We start from the raw sequence: 19,622 nt of genomic DNA, 5'->3' as shown, positions 1-19,622 counted from the left end.
ATTAACCACATTCTTGGATTTAATAATAAATCCATTCTGTCCTCAATGACACATTAAGATGATAATATGTCTATATTGCCCTTAATGCTTGAAAACTATGCATGCAGGTTCGCTACTTATGATGAAATGCACCAACATTTGCAAAGTATAAAGCATAGTGCCTACCACATATGTACATGTGTGGCCAACATATACATGCACATACATATATACATGCTCAACAATAGCACTAACTGAAGACCAGCATAAATCAAATGCTCAGGAGCAAATACCTTTCTCTCTTGAAATATTGGAGCCTGGCATGTTGCCTACAGCCATCACCAAGACCCCAGAATTACCAGGGTGAATCATGAATCTCCATCCAGGTTTCCAAGTTGCAGAGACTTCTGCCCCAGACAGCCAGTCTTCATGTTGGCTGAGTAAGAGAACTGCTCTGCTGGAAAAACAGTAAGTTACTCTTCAGCAAGGGATGAAAAACATCCAAAAATGAGTCCTCACCCCTATCCCCAAAAGATCTTTTTTTTTCTTTTTTGGTACTGGGAATCAAACCCAGGATGTTGCACTTGCTAGGCAAGCACTTTGCTGCTGAGCAATGTCCCAGCCCAAGATCACTTAGTATTTTTTAGTTGCATCATTTCTTACAGAAACCCAGGGAGGGAAGAGGCCCAAGGCATAGAAGCCAATTAAGGGCCAACCCCCACACTCCTAACATTCATGTCACCACGCGCCATGAGGCTGAATTTCTCCCTGTATACTGCCAAGAGGAATAGACCAACAAACTGGATCCCAGGGCTGTGCAGGTCACAGCACAGGGCCAGGTTCCAACACGTGACTACAGCGACCCCTGGTGGGCCCAGCATTATTGAACAGCAAAGACTAAGTCAATCCCCCAGTGTACATTTGTCAAGGTCTTCAAGGAGCGCTGCAGCCCAGCAGCAAGTAAGAAGCCACGCGTTAGCATTAAAATGAGACTGTGAACGGAAGTTAGACCCTTACGGTTGTTAACAGAACTTCATGGACTGCCTATGAAGTACATGCAAATGAAGTGAGTTAGGTTTACAATAAGCTAATTTGCATAGTTTTGTGATATCTAAGCAGAGTTGTCCTAGCTATCTCAAACTTAGCCTAAGAGCAATGACAACCACCCCCCCAGGATGATAACTGATGAAGAAGATTTGAAATGAACTGTGTAACTTGTGGGTAAGGATGAGAGGGAGTGAAAGAGGGGGTGATGTGTCCAAAAAGAAAGGTACTCATTAGCTGACATATGAGACTGGAACCCCTCTGTACATCACCTGTAGAACCATTTTTTTTTTTTTGCCAGTCCTGGGCTTGAACTCAGGGCCTGAGCACTGTCCTTGGACTTTCTCAAGGCTAGAGCTCTACCACTTGAGCCTCAGCACCCTTCCAGCTTTTTTCTATGTATGTGGTACCGAGGAATCGAACCCGGGTCTTCATGCATGCTAGGCAAGCACTTTAACCACTAGGCCAAACTCCCGGCCCCCTGTAGAACCATTTTTGAAAGGAACTGGGAGTGTGGCCTAAAGTAGATTGTTTGCCTAGCATGCACAAAGCCCAAGGTCCTGAGTTTTAGCACCAGGTATGGCCAAAAAAAAAAAAAAAAAGCAACCGGAGGTGGGGGGGCGGGATTGAAGATGTGGACTTATCTGGTTGACAACAAGAAGTTCAGACCTCTGGAAGGGGCCCATGAGACTCTCATCTCCAATGAAGTGGTACTGTGGCTCAAGTGATACAATAACTTAAGGTGAAGTTTATTTTAACTTGAAATTCATCTCATACACTATTTTAATGAAAAGTAGAACAAAATGACTGGTTTAGTCTGAAAATACAACTTTGTTAAACACAATATCATGGGTATCTTTTCAAATAGCGATATGCTCAAATGTAACCAGATGCATAGTTTTGTTTTGTTTTTGTGCCAGTCTCAGGGTTTAAATTCACAGCCAGGGTGCAATCCCCTAGCTTTGTGCTCAAGGTTAGTGTTCTACCACTCAGGCCTCCACTCCACCTCCAGATTCTGGGTGGTTAACTGTGGTAAGAATCTCATGGACCTTACTCCCCAAGCTGGCTTCAAACCTTGATCCTAGAATTACAGGTGTGAGCCATACATCCATTTTTTTGGAGGGGGTTTCAACTCGGGGCATGGACACTGTCCCTAAGCTTCTTTTGCTCAAGGTTAGCACTCTTACACAGCATCACTTGTGACTTTCCTGTGTATGTGGTAATGGGAAATCAAACCCAGGGTTTCATGCATGCTAGCTACTCAGGAGGCTGAACTCTGAGGATCACAGTTCAAAGCCAGCCTGGGCACTAAAGACCGTAAGAATCTTCTCGCCAATTAATCACTAGAAAATGGGAAGTGGGGCTGTGGCTCCAGGGGTAGGGCAGTACCCATGGGCTGAAGAGCTCAGGGACAGTGCCCAGGCCCAGAGTTCAAGCCCCATGACACCCCCAAAAACTTTGAGGGCGGGGGTAAGGGGAGGGGAATGGGGACCAAAACAGGAGAAGGGGTATCAATGTTTGTGAAGTAATGCACCTTCTATCTGGTGAATATAATGTATCCCTTCTATTAATTACAATAAAAATATGAAAACTCCTGAAATTGAAGAAATGGGGAAATTATCAGCATCTCATTACACAATGTCAGAATCTCACTGTATCATTTCTGTAACTGCTCTGACAAATTATGACAAATTCACTGGTTTCAAATACATTAAAAACTACCTTTATGTGGTTCTGTTTTAAAATTTTTTGTTTTGTGTTATGGTACTGGGGTTTGAACTCAGGGCCTTTTGCTTGCTAGGCAAGCACTCTATTCCTTCAGCCAAGTCCCAGCCCTTACCTTTATGTGATTCTGGCAGTCAGAAATTCAATGTCACTGTGTGTTCTCAGGGCTGGTTTTATCTACAATTTCTAGAAAGATCCATGCATTTTCCAGCATCTTGAGATTAATGACTTCTACATATATAATTCAGGGAAGCTTCCTCTATTTTCAGGACCAACAAATAATGTAATATCTCTCTTATCTGACTTCCTGTTTTTTTGTGTGTGCCAATAATGGGGCTTGAACTCACAGCAGTGAGTTCTATATTTGATAGACAAATATCTTGCCACTTGAGCCACTATTTGCTTTACAGTTTTGATTTTTTTCTCTTCCAAATAGTGTATCAATTTTTATCTTAGGCAACCTAGGTCTTTGATCCTATGCCTCCATGCCAAGCTTATTCACTGGGTCTTGCAAATGTTTTGCACATACTGGCCTTGAATTCTGATACTCCTGACCAGAACCAGGAGCGCAGGCATGAGCCACTGCACCACCCAGCCTTGCTGCTTGCTTGCTTCCCTGCCATTCCCCACCCCCACCTCCAGCCATCCTGGAGCTTGAACTTACTGCTCAGTGTTGTCACTGAGCTTCTTTTGCTCTAGGCTAGCACTCTAGCCACAGCTCCACTTACAGCTTTTTTTTTTTTTGGGGGGGGGGAGGGTCAGTCATGTCACTTGAACTCCTCTGGGCCTGGGTGTTGTCCCGGAGCTCTTCAGCTCAAGGCTACTGCCCCTCCTTGAGCCCCAGCACCACTTCTGGGGTATCTGATGGCTAATTGGAGATAAGAGTCTCATGGACTTTCATGCTGGGCTGGCTTTGAACCTTGATCCTCAGATCTCAGCCTCCTGAGCAGCTAGGATTACAGGCGTGAGCCACCGCACCAGACCTCACTTCCAGCTTTTATGGCAGTTAATTGTAGATAAAAATCTTTGACCTTCTTGCCTGGCTTGGCTTCAAATATCAATCTACAGATCTCGGTCTCCTGAGCAACTAGGACTAACAGTGTGAGCCACCTATGCCTGGACCATAGTTTGCCTTTTTTAAAAAATTAGCATGTTACTTGTGCAAGAGGAATTTCTAACATTTCAGTACACGGAACCAGTTTTATTACAATCAGCATCATCCTCTCTCTCCCCTATTCCAGTTCCTCTTCTTAAAACAATTTTGGCTACTTTCTATTTGCATACAGAAAATGACTTCAATCATACTCGTTCTTTTGTTTGTTTTTTGCCAGTCCTGGGCTTGAGCTCAGGGCCTGAGCACTGTCCTTGGACTTTCTCAAGGCTAGAGCTCTACCACTTGAGCCTCAGCACCACTTCTGGCTTTTTTTTTCTATGTATGTGGTACCAAGGAATTGAACCCGGGTCCTTCGTGCATGCTAGGCAAGCACTTTAACCACTAGGCCAAACTCCCGGCCCTCATATTCATTCTTAATTCACCCTTTTTGTTTCCCTTTCTTCCTCCCAGCCAAGCCTGTTTTATTTTCCTGTCATTTTTTTTACAACTGTGTATTAATTTTTTTGTCTTTTCTTTTTTGGTATTGGGGATCGAACCCAGGAGGTTGCACTTGCTAGGCAAGCGCTTTGCCATGGAGCTACATCCCAACCCACAAACGTGTATTAAATATACCAGGTGATTCCACCATTTCAGGCCTTGCACAATCTAATGTTTTCCTTGGAATAACATACTTATTACCTTCTGCTTTTCCTTACCCCCTTCCAGAGAATAAGAGACTGCTTTGAGGAATACAGCTTGGTAACATGGATACAAAGCTAAAGTAACATTTGTTCTATGGAATTCTCTGGTATACTTTAAAATACTTTCCAGAAGGAAATTATCTTTGAGCTTTAAAGGCAATTTTTGCCTTTATGGTGAAATCAGTTTCTAGGCAATGGAATGTAAACTGGATACTGCTGTAGTGCCTGCTGCCCCCTGCAGAATAGATGTCATTTCTCTACCATAGCAATTTTCAAGCTGAGTCCCAGTGTAGGGGTAGGGAGGCAGCCTTGAGATCTTTTCTAGGGAATCTGTGCTATCAAACCTATAAAATTTAAGTCCTATTAGTTTAAGACCTTTGCTTCTTTAACCACTACTATACCTTTCACACCTGGAACAATGTGACACATAGTGAAAAAGCTCTTTCACAAATCAGTTTATCTGAAATAAGACAAAGACTTCAGTAATGAGTAAAAGATAAAATAACACTGAAAAAGCAACAGTTCAATAGGAAATAAAGGGCGCAAGGGTGGCTAATTCTCCTTTGGTAGTCTTGGCTATAAGCCACCTGCTTCAACCTCGCATGTGCTAGTATTATATGTATACAATGTATGTTATTTTTAGAGAATACAGAGGGGGAAAACAGATAATGTTAATCTGAAGAAACTGTAATATATGCACTCGCAAGTCACCATTGTGAAAGCCCTTGTACAGTTAATGCATACTGAAGGAAAATAAAATAAAAATAGGTTATGAGCGGGGCAGCTACCAGCTAGAGAGAAAAGGGCTAATGGAGGGAGTTGAATGAGGCCGAGGGTCTAGTTGAAATATTTTGTACGCATGTATGACAATAAGAAAATAAAGAGGGCTGGGAGTTTTGCCTAGTGGTAGAGTGCTTGCCTAGCATGCATGAAAACCCGGGTTCGATTCCTCGGTACCACATACATAGAAAAAGGCTGAAAGTGGTGCTGAGGCTCAAGTGGTAGAGCTCTAGCCTTGAGAAAGTCCAAGCTCAGGCCCTGAGCCCAAGCCCAAGACTGGCCAAAAAAAAAAAAAAAAAAAAAAAAAGAAAAAAAAAAAGAGGATTAAGTAGGGCAAAGTAAAAGAAAACTAAACTGAGTTAATATTTCAAATGGGGGGCCAGGAGCATGGCCTTGCATGCAAGGTAGAGTGCTTGCCTTGCATGCAAGAAGCTCTAGGTTTGATTCCTCAGTACCACATACACAGAAAAGGCTAGAAATGGTAGTGTGGCTCAAGTAGTAGAGAAAAATCTAAGGACACTGCCCACACTCTGAGTTCAAGGCCCAGGACTGGCAAAAAAAAAAAAATTCAAATGGGCTGGGATTGTGGCTTAGTGGTAGAGTGCTTGTCTAATACGCATGAGGCATTGGGATTAATTCTTTAGTACCACATTAGAAAAGCTGGCAGTGGTACTGTGATTCAAGTGGTAGAGTACTAGCCTTGAACAAAAGAAACTCAGGAACAGTGCCCCCTCCTCTCATATTCTTTTTTTTTTTTTGCCAGTCCTGGAGCTTAGACTCAGGACTGAGCAGTGTCCTTGGACTTTCCTCAAGGCTAGCGCTCTACTACTTGAGCCACAGCACCACTTCCGGCTTTTTCTGTGTATGTGGTGCCCAGGAACCGAACCTAGGTCTTCGTGCATTTTAGGCAAGCACTCTACCACTAGGCCAAACTCCCAGGCCCAATATATACATTTTTTTCAAATGTATGATTATGTTTCCAAACATCCATGTCTTAAGCTTCATATGAGGGGGATATAAAAACTTTCATAGCTTATGAGACAGAAACGCTGGCACTGATGGGCCAGGCCATACAGACAGGCTCAGAGACAACACTCAGGCCCTAAGCTCATGCCCTAGGACTAGCAAACAAGATAAATAAAATTTCACTTGGGAAATGTTTTGCCAGTCCTGGAGCATGAACTCGGAGCCTGTATGCTGTCCCTAAACCAATTTGTGCTCAAGGCTAACCCTCTACTACTTGAAACATAGTGCCATTTCCATTTACTCAGTAGTTTACTGCAGATGATTCTCTCAGAATTTCCTACCTGGGCTGGCTTTAAACCATGATTCGCAGATCTCAGCCTTCCTCAGCAAGAACGAGCCTTAGGCCCCCAGATTAGAGTTTTACTGTATGGCAAACTTAAGAAGCCTTTGATAATACTTTTTGGTTGGTTTGTGGGGCTTAAACTCAAGACAGCCTTGGCAATGTTCCTAAGTTCTTTTTTTTTTTTGCCAGTCCTGGGCTTGAGATCAGGGCCTGAGCACTGTCCTTGGACTTTCTCAAGGCTAGAGCTCTACCACTTGAGCCTCAGCACCACTTCCGGCTTTTTTCTATGTATGTGGTACCGAGGAATCGAACCCGGGTCTTCATGCATGCTAGGCAAGCACTTTAACCACTAGGCCAAACTCCCAGTCCCTGTTCCTAAGTTCTTTTGCTCAAGGTTAGAGCTCTACCATTTTGAGCCACAGTGCCCCTTCCAGTTTTCTGGTGGCTAATTGAAGGTAAGTCTCATGGGCTGGCCAAGTGGTTCACACCTATAATCTCAGCTACTCAGGAGGCTGAGATCTGAAGATTGTGGTTCAAAGCCAGCCTGGCCACAAAAGTCTGAGACTCTTATCTCCAATTAACTACCAGGAAACCAGAAGTGGTGCTGTGGCTCAATTGGTAGTGTTAACTTTGAGCTGAAGAGCTTAGGAATAGCACCCAGGCCCAGAGTTCAAGACCCACGACTGAGCCCCCCTCCCCACAAAAAAAAATCTTATGGACTTTCCTACCTGGACTAGAATTGAACTACGATCCTTAGATCTCAGCCTTAGCTGGCAGGATTTACAGAGCATGAGCCATCAGAATCCCACTGTCACATTGCCTTTATCAGCCATGTAAAAAACAGCCAGGAGATAGGCATGAGCCTTTGATAATCTTGATGTGTGGTCTCCATATTCCCTTTCTTCCACTACTTCCACAGGTGACCTTTCCCAGAGTAGCGTCTGTGCTGCTGGCCCACAGCGTCCTCACTCTTGGTTGATTGGCTGTAGCTCTGGGCCAGGCACTTGCCTAGGCAAAAGCTGATGAGATTTTGGACATGGGATTCATGTTCGCAATAAAATACTGCCACTTACAACCTGCTGGTCAAACTTGCCCCAAGGGGACCAGTATAGGAAATCAAACTTTACTTTCAACATAAATTTTTGATGTGGTAGGATGATCAATTTTTTTTCTTCCTGTGCCTTTCCTATTAAGGTAACTCATATACCATAAAGATCATCACAATAAACAAAAAGTTGAGGGCTGGGGGCACTGTTCAAGTGGAAGCGTGCTTGCCTATCAACCATGAGGTCTTAATTCAAGTCCTAGTACTGTGAAAGTACTAGGTAGTAAAGTAAGTGCCAAGTTCAGATTTCAAGGATATTCAACCAGGCTGACGCCATTATCGCTGTCCAACCCCAGAATATGTTGGACTCCACTGCAGTTACTCTCAAAACCTCCTTCCCAAAGCTGCTATCAAGAGATCCACACTGTACTCGCTCCCCCATTTCATTTTGTTGTATGGGAATTCAATTGTGAGAACCAGAAAAGCCACACTTTGAGAGGCTGAACTGGGAATCTATTAGAAAGCTGGCCACTGCAGGTGGATTCCTATCTCAAAAACCTGCAGCCCTCTGGGATAGGAATGTGGCTTAGTGGTAGAGTGCTTGCTTATTAGCAAACATGAAATCCTTGGTTCCATTCCTCAGTAGCATATAAACAGAAAAAGCTACAAGTGGTGTTGTGGCTCAAGTGGTAGAGTGCTAACCTCGAGCAAAAGAAGCTCAAGGACAGTGTCTAAGCCCTGAATTCAAGCAACTGGAAGGAGGGAGGGAGAAAGGGAAAGGGAAGAAGGGAAAGATGGAGACAGAGACCGAGAGACAGACCTGCAGCCCATAAAGTAGCTTGCACAAAGCACTAAGGCAAAAGCAAAAGCACACTATGTAAGGAAATATTCATTGGTGAGCAAAACCTTCCATACAGGGAAACAGGAGCGAGCAAATCAAACTATAGAGAACAACCAAGGGTGAGCATTCTTTGCTCTTCAGCTCAAGGCTAGCTACTCTACCGCTTTGAACCACAGTGCCACTTCTGTTTTCTGGTGGTTAATTGGAGAGAAGAGTCTCCTGGACTTTTGTGCTTGGGCTGGCTTTGAACAGCAATTCTCAGATCTCAACCTCCTGGGCAGTTAGGATTATGGGTGTGAGCCACTGACATACCTGGGTGAGCATTCTTGTAACAAAGCTTTGCTTGGGGCTAAAACAGTATGACATCTGCAATTCAAAGGATGGCCTTTCTCACCTCTAGGCTTTCTAGAGCTGCTGGGTGGAAAGCCCCTACAACCCAGAAAGGATGACAGTGAGAACAAGACCATGTTACTTAGACCCAATATCCCTATTTCAGTTTCAGGTATATAAAGTCAAGTGTCTACTTATTTATAACCCCAAGGTTTACCTGTATAACACATACTGATCCTGCATGATCCTTCATTTTTGTGTCAAAATTGCAGCTTAAATTCAGGGCCTCAAGCTCTTTCAGTCCTGGGGCTTGAACTCAGGGCCTAGGCACTGTCCTTGGACAGTTTTTACTCAAGGCTAGCACGCTGCCACTTGAGCCACCGTGCCACTTCTGGCTTTTTCTATGCAGATCTCAGAGTCGTGAGTAGTTACAATGGCAGGCATGGGCCACAGGTGCCCAGCTACAAACCACTTTTTAAATGTTCAATGCCAACACCGGTGAGAGAGCAGGAGCTGCCTGTGCAGGGATGGATGGATGCTCTACACCCAGAGAACTGTGAACTCTTAACCATGTTAGGAAAGGGAAACTGAACAGAGGAAAACCTCAGCAACCTAAGTGGAACTAGGTGAGTGAGTGATTTCCTACTTGCAAGGTCAAACCTGAGGCTATCATGATTTGATAAGTATGTCAAGCTTGATCAAATTTAATTCTAATAAAAGCTGGGTGCAGTAGCACATGCATATAATACCAGCCCCTCTTAAGGTATAGATAAGAAAAGGATAGAGATTCAAGGTCATACCAAGCAAAAAGTTTATGATTATCTCATATTGTTACAGTATCTTACCTTGTTTTCTGGTACATTGTATATGTGTTTACTTGAAATAGGATAGGGAAGGGGGGAAAACAAGATGAAGGGAGGGGGTGGGGAAGTAAATGAGGACAAAAACATAACAAGGGGTATCAATGTTTGTGGTGACTATAACGTAACCTTTCTATTAGTTACAATAAAAAAAAAAATGGAAGGAAAAAAAAGTTAGTGAGACCTCATCTCAACCAACAAGCGGAACTGGTAATGCACACATTTGCTTCCCCAGCTCCTCAGAAGATGAAGATCCATGGAAACTGGAAGGACAATAGTCCATACTGACTTGAGCAAAAATGTGAGACTGTATCTGAAAAAGAGTATCAACATGTGTGTGTTGGGGGTGGGGAGAGGGGAGGATATAGTACTTACTGGCTCAGACACACAGATACACACATACACCCAGACACATATACAGCTGTGATCATTCAGCCAAAAACCAATAATAAGGTTTTTTTGTTTTTGCCAGGCCTGGGGGCTTAAATTCGGGGCCTGAGGACTCTCCTTGAGCTTTCTCAAGGCTAGTGCTCTCCACTTAAGCCACAGAACTACTTCTGGCTTTTTTTGAGTATGTGGTACCAAGGAATCAAACCCAGAGTTTCATGCATGCTAGGCAAGCACTCTACCACTAGGCCAAATTCCCAGCCCCTACAATGTGTTTTTTAATCCATCTACGTCTCAGTCACCCATACCACCTGAGGAAAGCCAAGTGTAACAGAGAGGATCACTTGCACCAGGGCCAAAGTAGAGCCCATAAATGGTTCCTTAGCTCCCTCCCCCAGGCAAAGGATGTAAGATCGGAACCCACTAGAGGCGAGGAGGAAAGACAGCACTGGTATCTCTGAAGAGACATCTGCCACCCAGCTTCTTTGGGACAGAAGGCAGTCCCCTAGGGCCTAATTCTAGCCTCTCTTAAACAATATCCACGCTCTTTTAACATTCCCTCCAATCAGAATGACACACATCTTTACCCTGGATTAAAGATCACACAGACACATGAAATCCATGGAAAAACCCTCTTGTTTATTTGATTCAACAAAAATAAAATAAGCTGCATAGGAACATTTTTAAAGTCCAAAGAGACACCAACTTTGTTTTAAGGCTGTGGTAGCTGATACAACATCTCCTTGCCACCTTGTCCAGCCCTCTCTGTGGACCACAGCGATACATTCAGAAGCCTGTTAGCAAACACAGGAGTTTAAACACTTTTCCATTGGTTCTTCACCTGTTCATTGCCTGTCATGCCTGCGGCCTGCAATACTAACATATAAGGTTTAAAAGTCAAAACAAAACAGGATGGGTCAGGGATGGTGTACAAATAACAGGAACCCACTTCTGCCAAAAAGGTTTGGGAAAATCTTCCCTCCATCCCCAGGAATGTGGGGACCACAATGCCAAAGCAGTGCCCATTCACACGGGAATGGTATGCAGTGGCAGCCCAATTGGGCTGGTAGTGAGCTTCCTGCAGCCCACCAGGTATTCTGGTGGCACATAATCTTATTGATTTGCCTTGGAGAAATAACAGAAAATCAGAGGTTTGATCGGTCTAATACCAGGCAACATGCCTTTGTGACATGTCACCAAACTTCTGCATTTATTCTCTTTAAAAACAAAAACAGAGGCATACAGTCTACACTTAAAGCATTTTTTGCTGACCAGGCATGAGAGCTAATGGACAGTATTAAGCAAGATTCATTAAAATGGAAAAAAAAATACAAACAACCCTCCCTCCCTCCCACCCCCCAACTACATGGAACATGCTCAACATCCCTTTTACCCACCCACCCGCGTCTGCATTGACGTTAGGGGAAAAGGGGGAAAAAAAGTTTTCTTATGACTCTAAAAACAACAAATTCCAATAAATGAGAAACATCTTCCTTTGAAGAAAGAGAACTACATAGACTGCTAGAAAGAACTATTCCAGAACTGATGATTTCAACAAAGTAAACACGTCACTACACATGCCACCATTCTGCCAGTGTGCTGAGATAGCCCTAAGAAAAACACTACCTGAGCTGGAAGTTAATACAATCTTTAAAAGAGGTCTAAGACCGTGTGGAACACAACACTTTTAAAACCATTACTGGTTAAATGGAGATGGAGAACATCTCACCAGGCTGGCTTTTTAACCCGTAAGATCAGTTTTTAAAATAGACATCATTGAGGTATATTTCTTCAACCATGACAGTCATAAACCCAAAATCGGAGGACTATAACAGTGATCTTCAGACCCTCTCATCCAATCACATCCATCATTTTACCAAGGAAGAAGACAGGAAGAGGGTCAGTACAGTATATCCTGATAATGTGCTTCTTCTAATTTATCAAGTATTTAACAAACAAAGAATAAGAACAAAGGGAGGGGGGAGGGAAACAACCCGTTAATGTTACCTTTGGTAGAAAAAGAAATCAAAACAAAAGAGCAACAACACATCTTTCACCAGTCACTGTGGTGGGAACAGCTGAGTCCAGAAGGCTGTCAGTACAATCTTGAAGTCAAAGGGCCTCATTTCCTTCAAATACCTGATGTTCCAACTCAACCTCTAGGGTTTTCCTTTAAAAAGTTCTATCTGTAGACATTCAAATACAGATAAAATATTTTTCTCTTGAAGAGAAAGAGACCTAAAGGTCCATATTATTTGCAGTTATATCCTCCAATGGGTCAAATTAACCAGTAGTTTCATAATACTGAAAAATGTGGTAGATTAGAGGTACATATAATTTTATTGAGGAGAGGCAGAGGGGAGCCCAAAATTGGTAAGAACTACTTGCATTTCTCTGACATGTCTTTTTAAAGGTCAATCCTTTCTCCTGAGAGAAATCAGGTCCACCTTGATGAGAAGATCCAGTCTAGGTCTAGAGATAGCTTCCCACTTCTGTCTGCTTCCCACTAGATTATAACAATTCTTTTCAAGCTGTTTTTGCTAAAGTGAGGTAGATAAAGACTTTCACCACAAGTGAGGTAGAAACCAAACAAAGGCAGTCAAGTGTGAATGGGAGTGCTGTGCCAGTGCCCTGGCCCACAGGAAGCCAACAAGAGAAGCCCAAGAAAGCTGCAGGCCTCTTTGCAATCACCGTGTGTGAGTGTGACTTTTATACAGCCCCAGACTGTTGAAAACTCAGTAAGAGGGAGGTCCTAAATAAATACCCTAAGTACTTTTTGGCACCACTGGATTAAAAAACAAAACAAAACAAAACGAGAGGTGGGGGAGGGGGAAGGGAGGGAGGGAGGGAGGGAGGGAGGGAGGGAGGGAGGGAGAGAGAGAGAGAGAGAGAGAGAGAGAGAGAGAGAGAGGGGGAAGGAGAGGGAGAGGGAAGGAGAGGGAGAGGGAGAGGGAGAGGGAGAGGGAGAGGGAGAGGGAGAGGGAGGGAGAAGGAGAGGGAGAGGGAGAGAGGGAGAAGAAAGCCTAAAACTTTGGCATATCTTTCACTATCTACCAGAACACAGCAATTCTAGAATCTTCCAACTAGGAAAACAACACATAAAACAAACAGGATTCTGCTGCTTCAAGCCTAAAAGATTTCTCTCCTGGAATAGTTAAGCTTTGGCTTAAAACAGACTGAGGCTAGCTTACCTCAAGTTACTCTCTCAAAAGCTCCATCACAAAGTGTCTTCGTTCTGGCAACTTCTTTGGCCCAACACATAACTGAGAATCTGTTTAGGGTACCCTTCTATGTTTCCCAAATAAGTTAAACTTACAAGGGCATTGATTGAGGAGTTAGTAGTGCACTTGGGTTCAGCCCAGTGGGCCCAGCTTGCTCGGGGATCTTCTCGCAGCCTCCACAAAGCATAGGTGGAGACCAGATGGCTCCAAACTGTACCAAGAAACCCACCTTTCATTTCCCCGTTTTTAAAGACCACTCTTTTGAAATGTTAAGTAGGTGCCAACCAACAAGTTATACCTATGAACCATTTAGATTTAACATTTCAATAGCTAAATCTTTATAAGCCACCTCTTGAACACACACCTCTGCCACCAGACCACTAGTTCTAAATGGGAAACCACCACGCAATCATCATTTACTCTCTAGAAACATTTTCAGCTCTGCATCAAGTTAAAGATAATCAATCCTCTTTGACCCAATTCTTACCCACCTCACTACGGGTAGGGGTAACGCATCTGAATGCAGGTATTAGACCAGCCTCACACTAGAGAGCACCAAACTTTGGCCTTTATAATCTTACTTTGATTGGGAACATTCCATCTTATACCAATAAACACTCTCCAAAGTGCTTAGCACCAATCCCTAGGGGCCAGAAGTCAATGGCGGGCAACTACAAAGAGCTACTTGCTTTAAAAACAAGTTTCCCAAATGTGACTAATGTTTCTCAGATGGTAGTCACTCACCCTTCTGGGTGCAAAAAAAAAAAGGTAAGGGGAGCCCCACCTCCGAGGACACAGAGGCAGCATCCCTCAGTGACATAACCCCTCTAAGCCAGCATATACACTGGTCCCTCTACTGATTTAAGTCGTGACCACATCAATTCAGCCACAGAGGTGAAACCCTGGCTTATAAAACCAAACTTTACACAGCAAAACTTGAGGTTTTCTTTTTTTAAAGGTCCCCCCCCCCCCCCGTTTACCAATAAAATTTCCCATTCACTTAATAGTATACCCCCACAATGGGGGGGAGGGGTTAGGAAGGAAAAGAGGGAGGGAGATGACCCTGCAAAGAAAATGAATGAAAGAACAGACAATGTGGCAGAAATCAACTTAAAGTTTGCCCAGCCATAATCAAACCTATGATTCTGAGAATATTTATGTATTTATTTTTAAATCTAGGCCCATTTCTTTACTTAAAACAAAAAACATAGAAGCATGGAAAGACAGCTGTCTGGTATTTAAGAGTGACTTGCTGGCCGGTGAGGAGGAAGAGGAGGAAAATCACCTCTAAGTTACTCCACTCCTTACCAAAGAACTTGGAACATAGAGGCAAAAAAAAAAAAAAAAAGTCTTAATTAAATTTAAAAATGGGGGAGGGGGAAGGAGGAGATTGGGAACTGGAATTTAAGATTCTAAAAGAAAAGGTGCTACTTATCAAACAAGATGCTGTGAGCCTCTACCCAGGAACCAGGAAGCAGTTCTTGGATCGCTGGTTGCATACAGTTCCCTTTTGTGGGCTGAGTTGTTCCCTGTTCCATTCTGGTCACTCACAAAGGGAAGAAACTCTCAAAACTTACATAGCTAAAGCAAGAAACAAGATAGATCAAACTGGTAAACTAAATACCCAAAAGATGGGGCAGATAAGTAATTTGATGGTTTCAAGCAAGAGGTCTCCCTGGCACGCTACTGGAGTGCAGGCGCATCTGTTTCCCTGGGGACTGCTACTCCAGCATCTGCTCTTATTTTGGTACATGAGGGTAATAATGCAGGACCCACGCTGGGTTCTAAAACAGACAATACTTAGAAGCACAAAGTTTGTACCCAAGTTCAGTTTACAGTAAACTAATCTTGTAAAGTGACAAATGCCACCTCCCCCCCTCCCCGCCCCCCAGTTGTGAGGTAGAATTCTGGCTTACATGTTTTCCATTCTTTGGTACCGAGTAAGAGGTTGAAACAAAGTTACAATGTCCTATATTTCAGGTTGGGATGATTTGAGTTCACAAATCCTTTACATTCAAAGCCTTGGGTAGGGGGTGGAGAGCTTCATGTTAACCATGAGGTACAACACAACTCAGGTACAGGATCCTGTGAAGGTGACCCGAGCAGAGGGTGTAGGAACAGGCTGTTCCCACTAACTTGAGGTTCAAATATTCTATTTCCCTGAACTTCCAAAGCAGGAAAAAAAATTGTGCTTTTAAAACAAAAAGTTTATTCCTTAACCTATTGACTCTTCTTAGAGAAATTCCTAGCACTGCAGTACATTCACTCCAGGGTCAAGTGCAGCCAGGCTTCTCCTGAATAGTTCAGTCAGCCCCTTGAGTGGGGGGCAGGGGCAGGGGCTTGCATCATGAGTACCCTCTACTTGCTTTTGCAGCAAGGAAGTCAGTCCATGTCTGAAAACCCTCTCTCCAACGTGAGTTTTCTTCCTTCCACCTAACTCTTCATATCCAACAAGATAAGAACACTTTCAAGAATACTTTTAATCAAGAGTCCTGAGCTACATCTATCTCTTTTAATGTCTGGGGAGGAGGCCGGGGGGGGAGGGGGGAGAGGACCTTCCTTGGGATGTAGTATGTCATTTCCATTTCCAGCTTCACTACTGGGGTGCAAGATGGCTTTAAAATACAAATACAAACACCCGCGTGCACGCGCACACACACACACATACATACACACACACACACTCCTCCCTCACAAGAAATAAAACTTAAACACCCTAAAATATAAATGGTCTGCTTTTCTTGGCTAGCAAGCCACAGCCACCTCTCCTTAGGATAAGAAAAGACTGAGGGAAGATGTTAAGAACAGGAAAGCCTTTTGTTGCAGCATTTAAAAATAAAGAAAGGAAAAAAAAAATAGACAATCTTCCAAAAAGATCAAACCACACATCACCATCTAACCCCACAGGAATAGAATTCTCGAGAACACAAATGCTCTATGAACGCAAATCTCACGTTTCTGTCTTTAGTAGTTTCTGTGTTTTCTTGGCTCACTATACAGAATGCACCCTCCATCCACATCCAGTGCCATCACTGCCAGGCTTGTGTGCATCTTGCCCACGCGGGGAAGAGGGAATGTGAGCATCACGGAGGAGGAAGAGGGCCTGCTAGAAAAAGGACATGCAAAGATATATGAGGTAGATAGAATTATCACTTCACAGGCTCAATCCCTGCACAAAAGGTAAGTACATTCATCTGTAAAAAAATAAAGATGAGGTAGGACTTAAGTAATGTTGTATTTTTCTTGTTCTCTTTAAAAAAAGGAAAAAAAAAAAAAAAGAATCCCTGAGACTGCTTCTTCTTTGAAATTCAAACGGAGACACACACACACACACACACACACACACGACCCAAACACAGAAACCCAGAAGATGCGATTAGAAGATGAGGATTCGATTGTTGCCAAAGTCCACCACGACAATCATGCCATCGGGAGTGACTGCAATGCCAGATGGACGGTCCATCTGCCCAAAGCCGCTGCCTTGAGCACCAAACTTGCACAAGAAGCTACCATTAGCTTCAAACATCTGCACACGGTGGTTTCTGGAATCAGCCACAATGATACGCCCCTCCTGGTCCACGGCCACACCTTGTGGGCGCAAGAACTGCCCATTGCCGGTACCCTCTGAGCCCAGGAAGCGTGCCGATTGGCAGTCGGGGTGAATGACCAGGAGGCGGTGGTTGTTGAAGTCGGTGACCACCAAGTGACCTTCGTGGTTGAAGGCCACACCCCGTGGGGAGTCAAAGTGTTTCCAGAGGGCCCCCTCGAAGCCATACTTGTTCAGGAAAACCCCATCAGGCCCGAACAGCTGGATGCGGTGGTTCCGAGTATCTGACACGAGGATCTTGCCCTCAGAATTCACTGCCACATCCCAAGGGTAGTTGAACTGCCCGTTTTTGGTTCCTTTCTCACCAAACTTGAGGAGGAACTGTCCCTCAAAGGTGAAGATCTGGATGCGATGATTGTCCTTATCGGCCACCACAATCCTGCGTGAAGCATCACAGGCCACCCCAGCCGGTCGGTCAAACTGCCCAGGCCGGGAGCCCAGGGTGCCAAATTTGTGGTGGAAGGAGCCGCAAGGCTTGAACACCTGGATGCGGTTATTGCTACGGTCAGCCACGATGATGTAGCCCTCCTTGTCTACACTCACACCCCACGGGCGGCAGAGTTTGCCATCACTGTCACCCTCGCTGCCAAAGGTCAGGCCCGGCAGCCCGATGCCTACATAGCTGCGGCCAGACTTGACCACTACCTTGAAGGGGCTGTTCTCAATATGCTGGTTGCACAGGGTCACGGACACCAGGTGCTCACCCTCGAGCTGGGGCCGGTAGCTCACCAAGTATGTCCCGTTCTGCTGATCACTCACCTCTGCTCCAAACAGATTGCCGTCAGGGCCCAGGACCACAGCTGACATTAGGTCACCTCCTGAGAGGCGTGGCTCACCATCGTGGTCATAACCAATGACAGTGAACGAGGCCACCTTACCCTGGAGCGCCCGCTTGAGGCCATCACCAGTAGCCTTAGTGAGTGGGGCGAAGGCCCCACTGCTGACAAAGCCAAAGGACTTGATGGCAAGGTACAGTGTCTGGTCAGGGGGCGTGAACATGACCCGATCATCTTCCTGAGGCTGCAGAAGGCTCCGCAGAGTCTTCAGCTCCTGCACCTGGGCCAGCATCCTATCTCGGGCCAGCAGGACATCCAGGGCCCGACCTTCCTCCAGGACCTGCTGGACGGCACTGATGGTGCTTTCTAGCTTGTTGAGGTTTTGCCGCAGTTTCTCCACCTGCAAGTACAGAGACTTGACCTTCACCTGGCGGATCTTCTCTACCTGGACAAAAAATTGAGAGAACACGGACTTAGGACCACAGTGCCAAAATCTATCCATGCATACATACAACCAGAAAGCCCCATACTGAGACACTGAGGACCCACAAAGCATGTCTGAAAGAACAGCAAGTTTTAAAACTGACACCTTTCATTCCAGACCCCCTCCTGCACCCCACCCCCGGCTATTAAAAACACTGGAAGTGGGCTGGGAGTTTGGCCTAGTGGTAGAGTGCTTGTCTAGCATGCACCAAGACCTGAGTTTGATTTCTCGGTACCACATATATAGAAAAAAATAATAAATAAATAAAGCCAGAAGTAGTGTTATGGCTCAAGTGGTAGAGTTCTAGCCTTGAGAAAGCCCAAGGATAGTGTTAAGGCCCTGAGTCCAAGGCTCAGGACTTGGGGGGGGGGGTGGGGGTGGAGAAACAAAACAAAAAAACAATAAAACTGGAAGAAACCAGGTACTGGTGGTTCAAGTCCATAAAAGCAGTCACTCAGAGGGCTGAGTTCTGAGGACCACAGTCCAAAGCCCCAGTAGGAAAGTCTATGAGACTTTCAATTAACCACCAGAAAACCAGAAATGGGGGTGTGGCTCAAAGCAGTAAAGCACTAGCCTTGAGCAAAAAGAGTTCCAAAATAGTACTCCTAACTCCCACCCTGCCCCTCCAAAAAACACAGGAAGGATGCACAAGACAGGGAGCTAAGACACACCAGGACATAATAAATTATACAAGACTCTAGGCATTCACATACTGTAAGTCTGAAGGAAGATACACTTAGGGGAAGAACACAAAGGTACAATGCCTCTGAGATCTGAGGGTTGAGGTTCAAGGCCAATCCTGGCAGGAAAGTCCATGAGATTCTCATTTCCAATTAACCACCAAAAAGCAGCAAATGGAGCTGTTACTCAAGTAGTAGAGTATCAGCCTTCAGTGAAAAACTAAGAGACAACATCCAGGCCCAGAGTTCACCTAGTGCTGATACTTTCCCTCAAACAAATAAACTACTGGAATAAACTACTGACTCTGTACTGAGGTATAATACCTATACCTCTGTACTAGGTATAGGTACTAATTTAGACAATCTTGTACTAGGTATAGGTACTAATTTAGACAATCTTATGGCTATGGAAGAAATGTCTTACTTTGTAGGAAATAAAAGTACTCAGGTGATGAAGAGGCTGTTTCCAGATTTCCACCTCATACCCAAGTTATAACAGATATTTGATTTGGCACTTGGGACCTGCAAGTTCTATGGTCATAGACTCTACCATCTGTGGTTAGGAAATATTTGGAAAACACCATTATGCCTAGACAAAATATAGAGGCTTTTGTCTAATCTCTAGATAATACAGTAGTAACTATGAATAGATTTATCTGATAAACTACATGGGAGGAGACACATAGGCAACACCTAAATATTACATTATATGGAAGTCTGGAACACAGTGTTTTGAACATCCTGAGAAGAATTTCTGGAA

General features: G+C 44.3%; 1 protein-coding gene across 1 annotated transcript in view; it reads right to left on the bottom strand.

Annotated features, from left to right (window-relative positions):
* Positions 1 to 15,994: 15,994 nt before the first annotated feature.
* Trim71 (tripartite motif containing 71) overlaps positions 15,995 to 19,622 on the bottom strand; it is a 65,024-nt gene continuing 61,396 nt past the window's right edge. The window contains exon 4 of the mRNA XM_090352748.1: positions 15,995 to 18,143. Within this exon, the coding sequence (XP_090208874.1) occupies positions 16,692 to 18,143 (1,452 nt within the window). The 3' untranslated portion in view covers positions 15,995 to 16,691. The remainder of the gene's footprint in view (positions 18,144 to 19,622) is intronic.

The sequence above is a fragment of the Megascapheus bottae genome, chromosome 18, assembly GCF_031878675.1.
Source record: "Megascapheus bottae isolate mThoBot1 chromosome 18, mThoBot2.hap1, whole genome shotgun sequence".
Taxonomy (NCBI): domain Eukaryota; kingdom Metazoa; phylum Chordata; class Mammalia; order Rodentia; family Geomyidae; genus Megascapheus; species Megascapheus bottae.
Note: the sequence above shows the minus strand (reverse complement) of the source record. Positions and strands in the feature narration are given on the sequence as shown.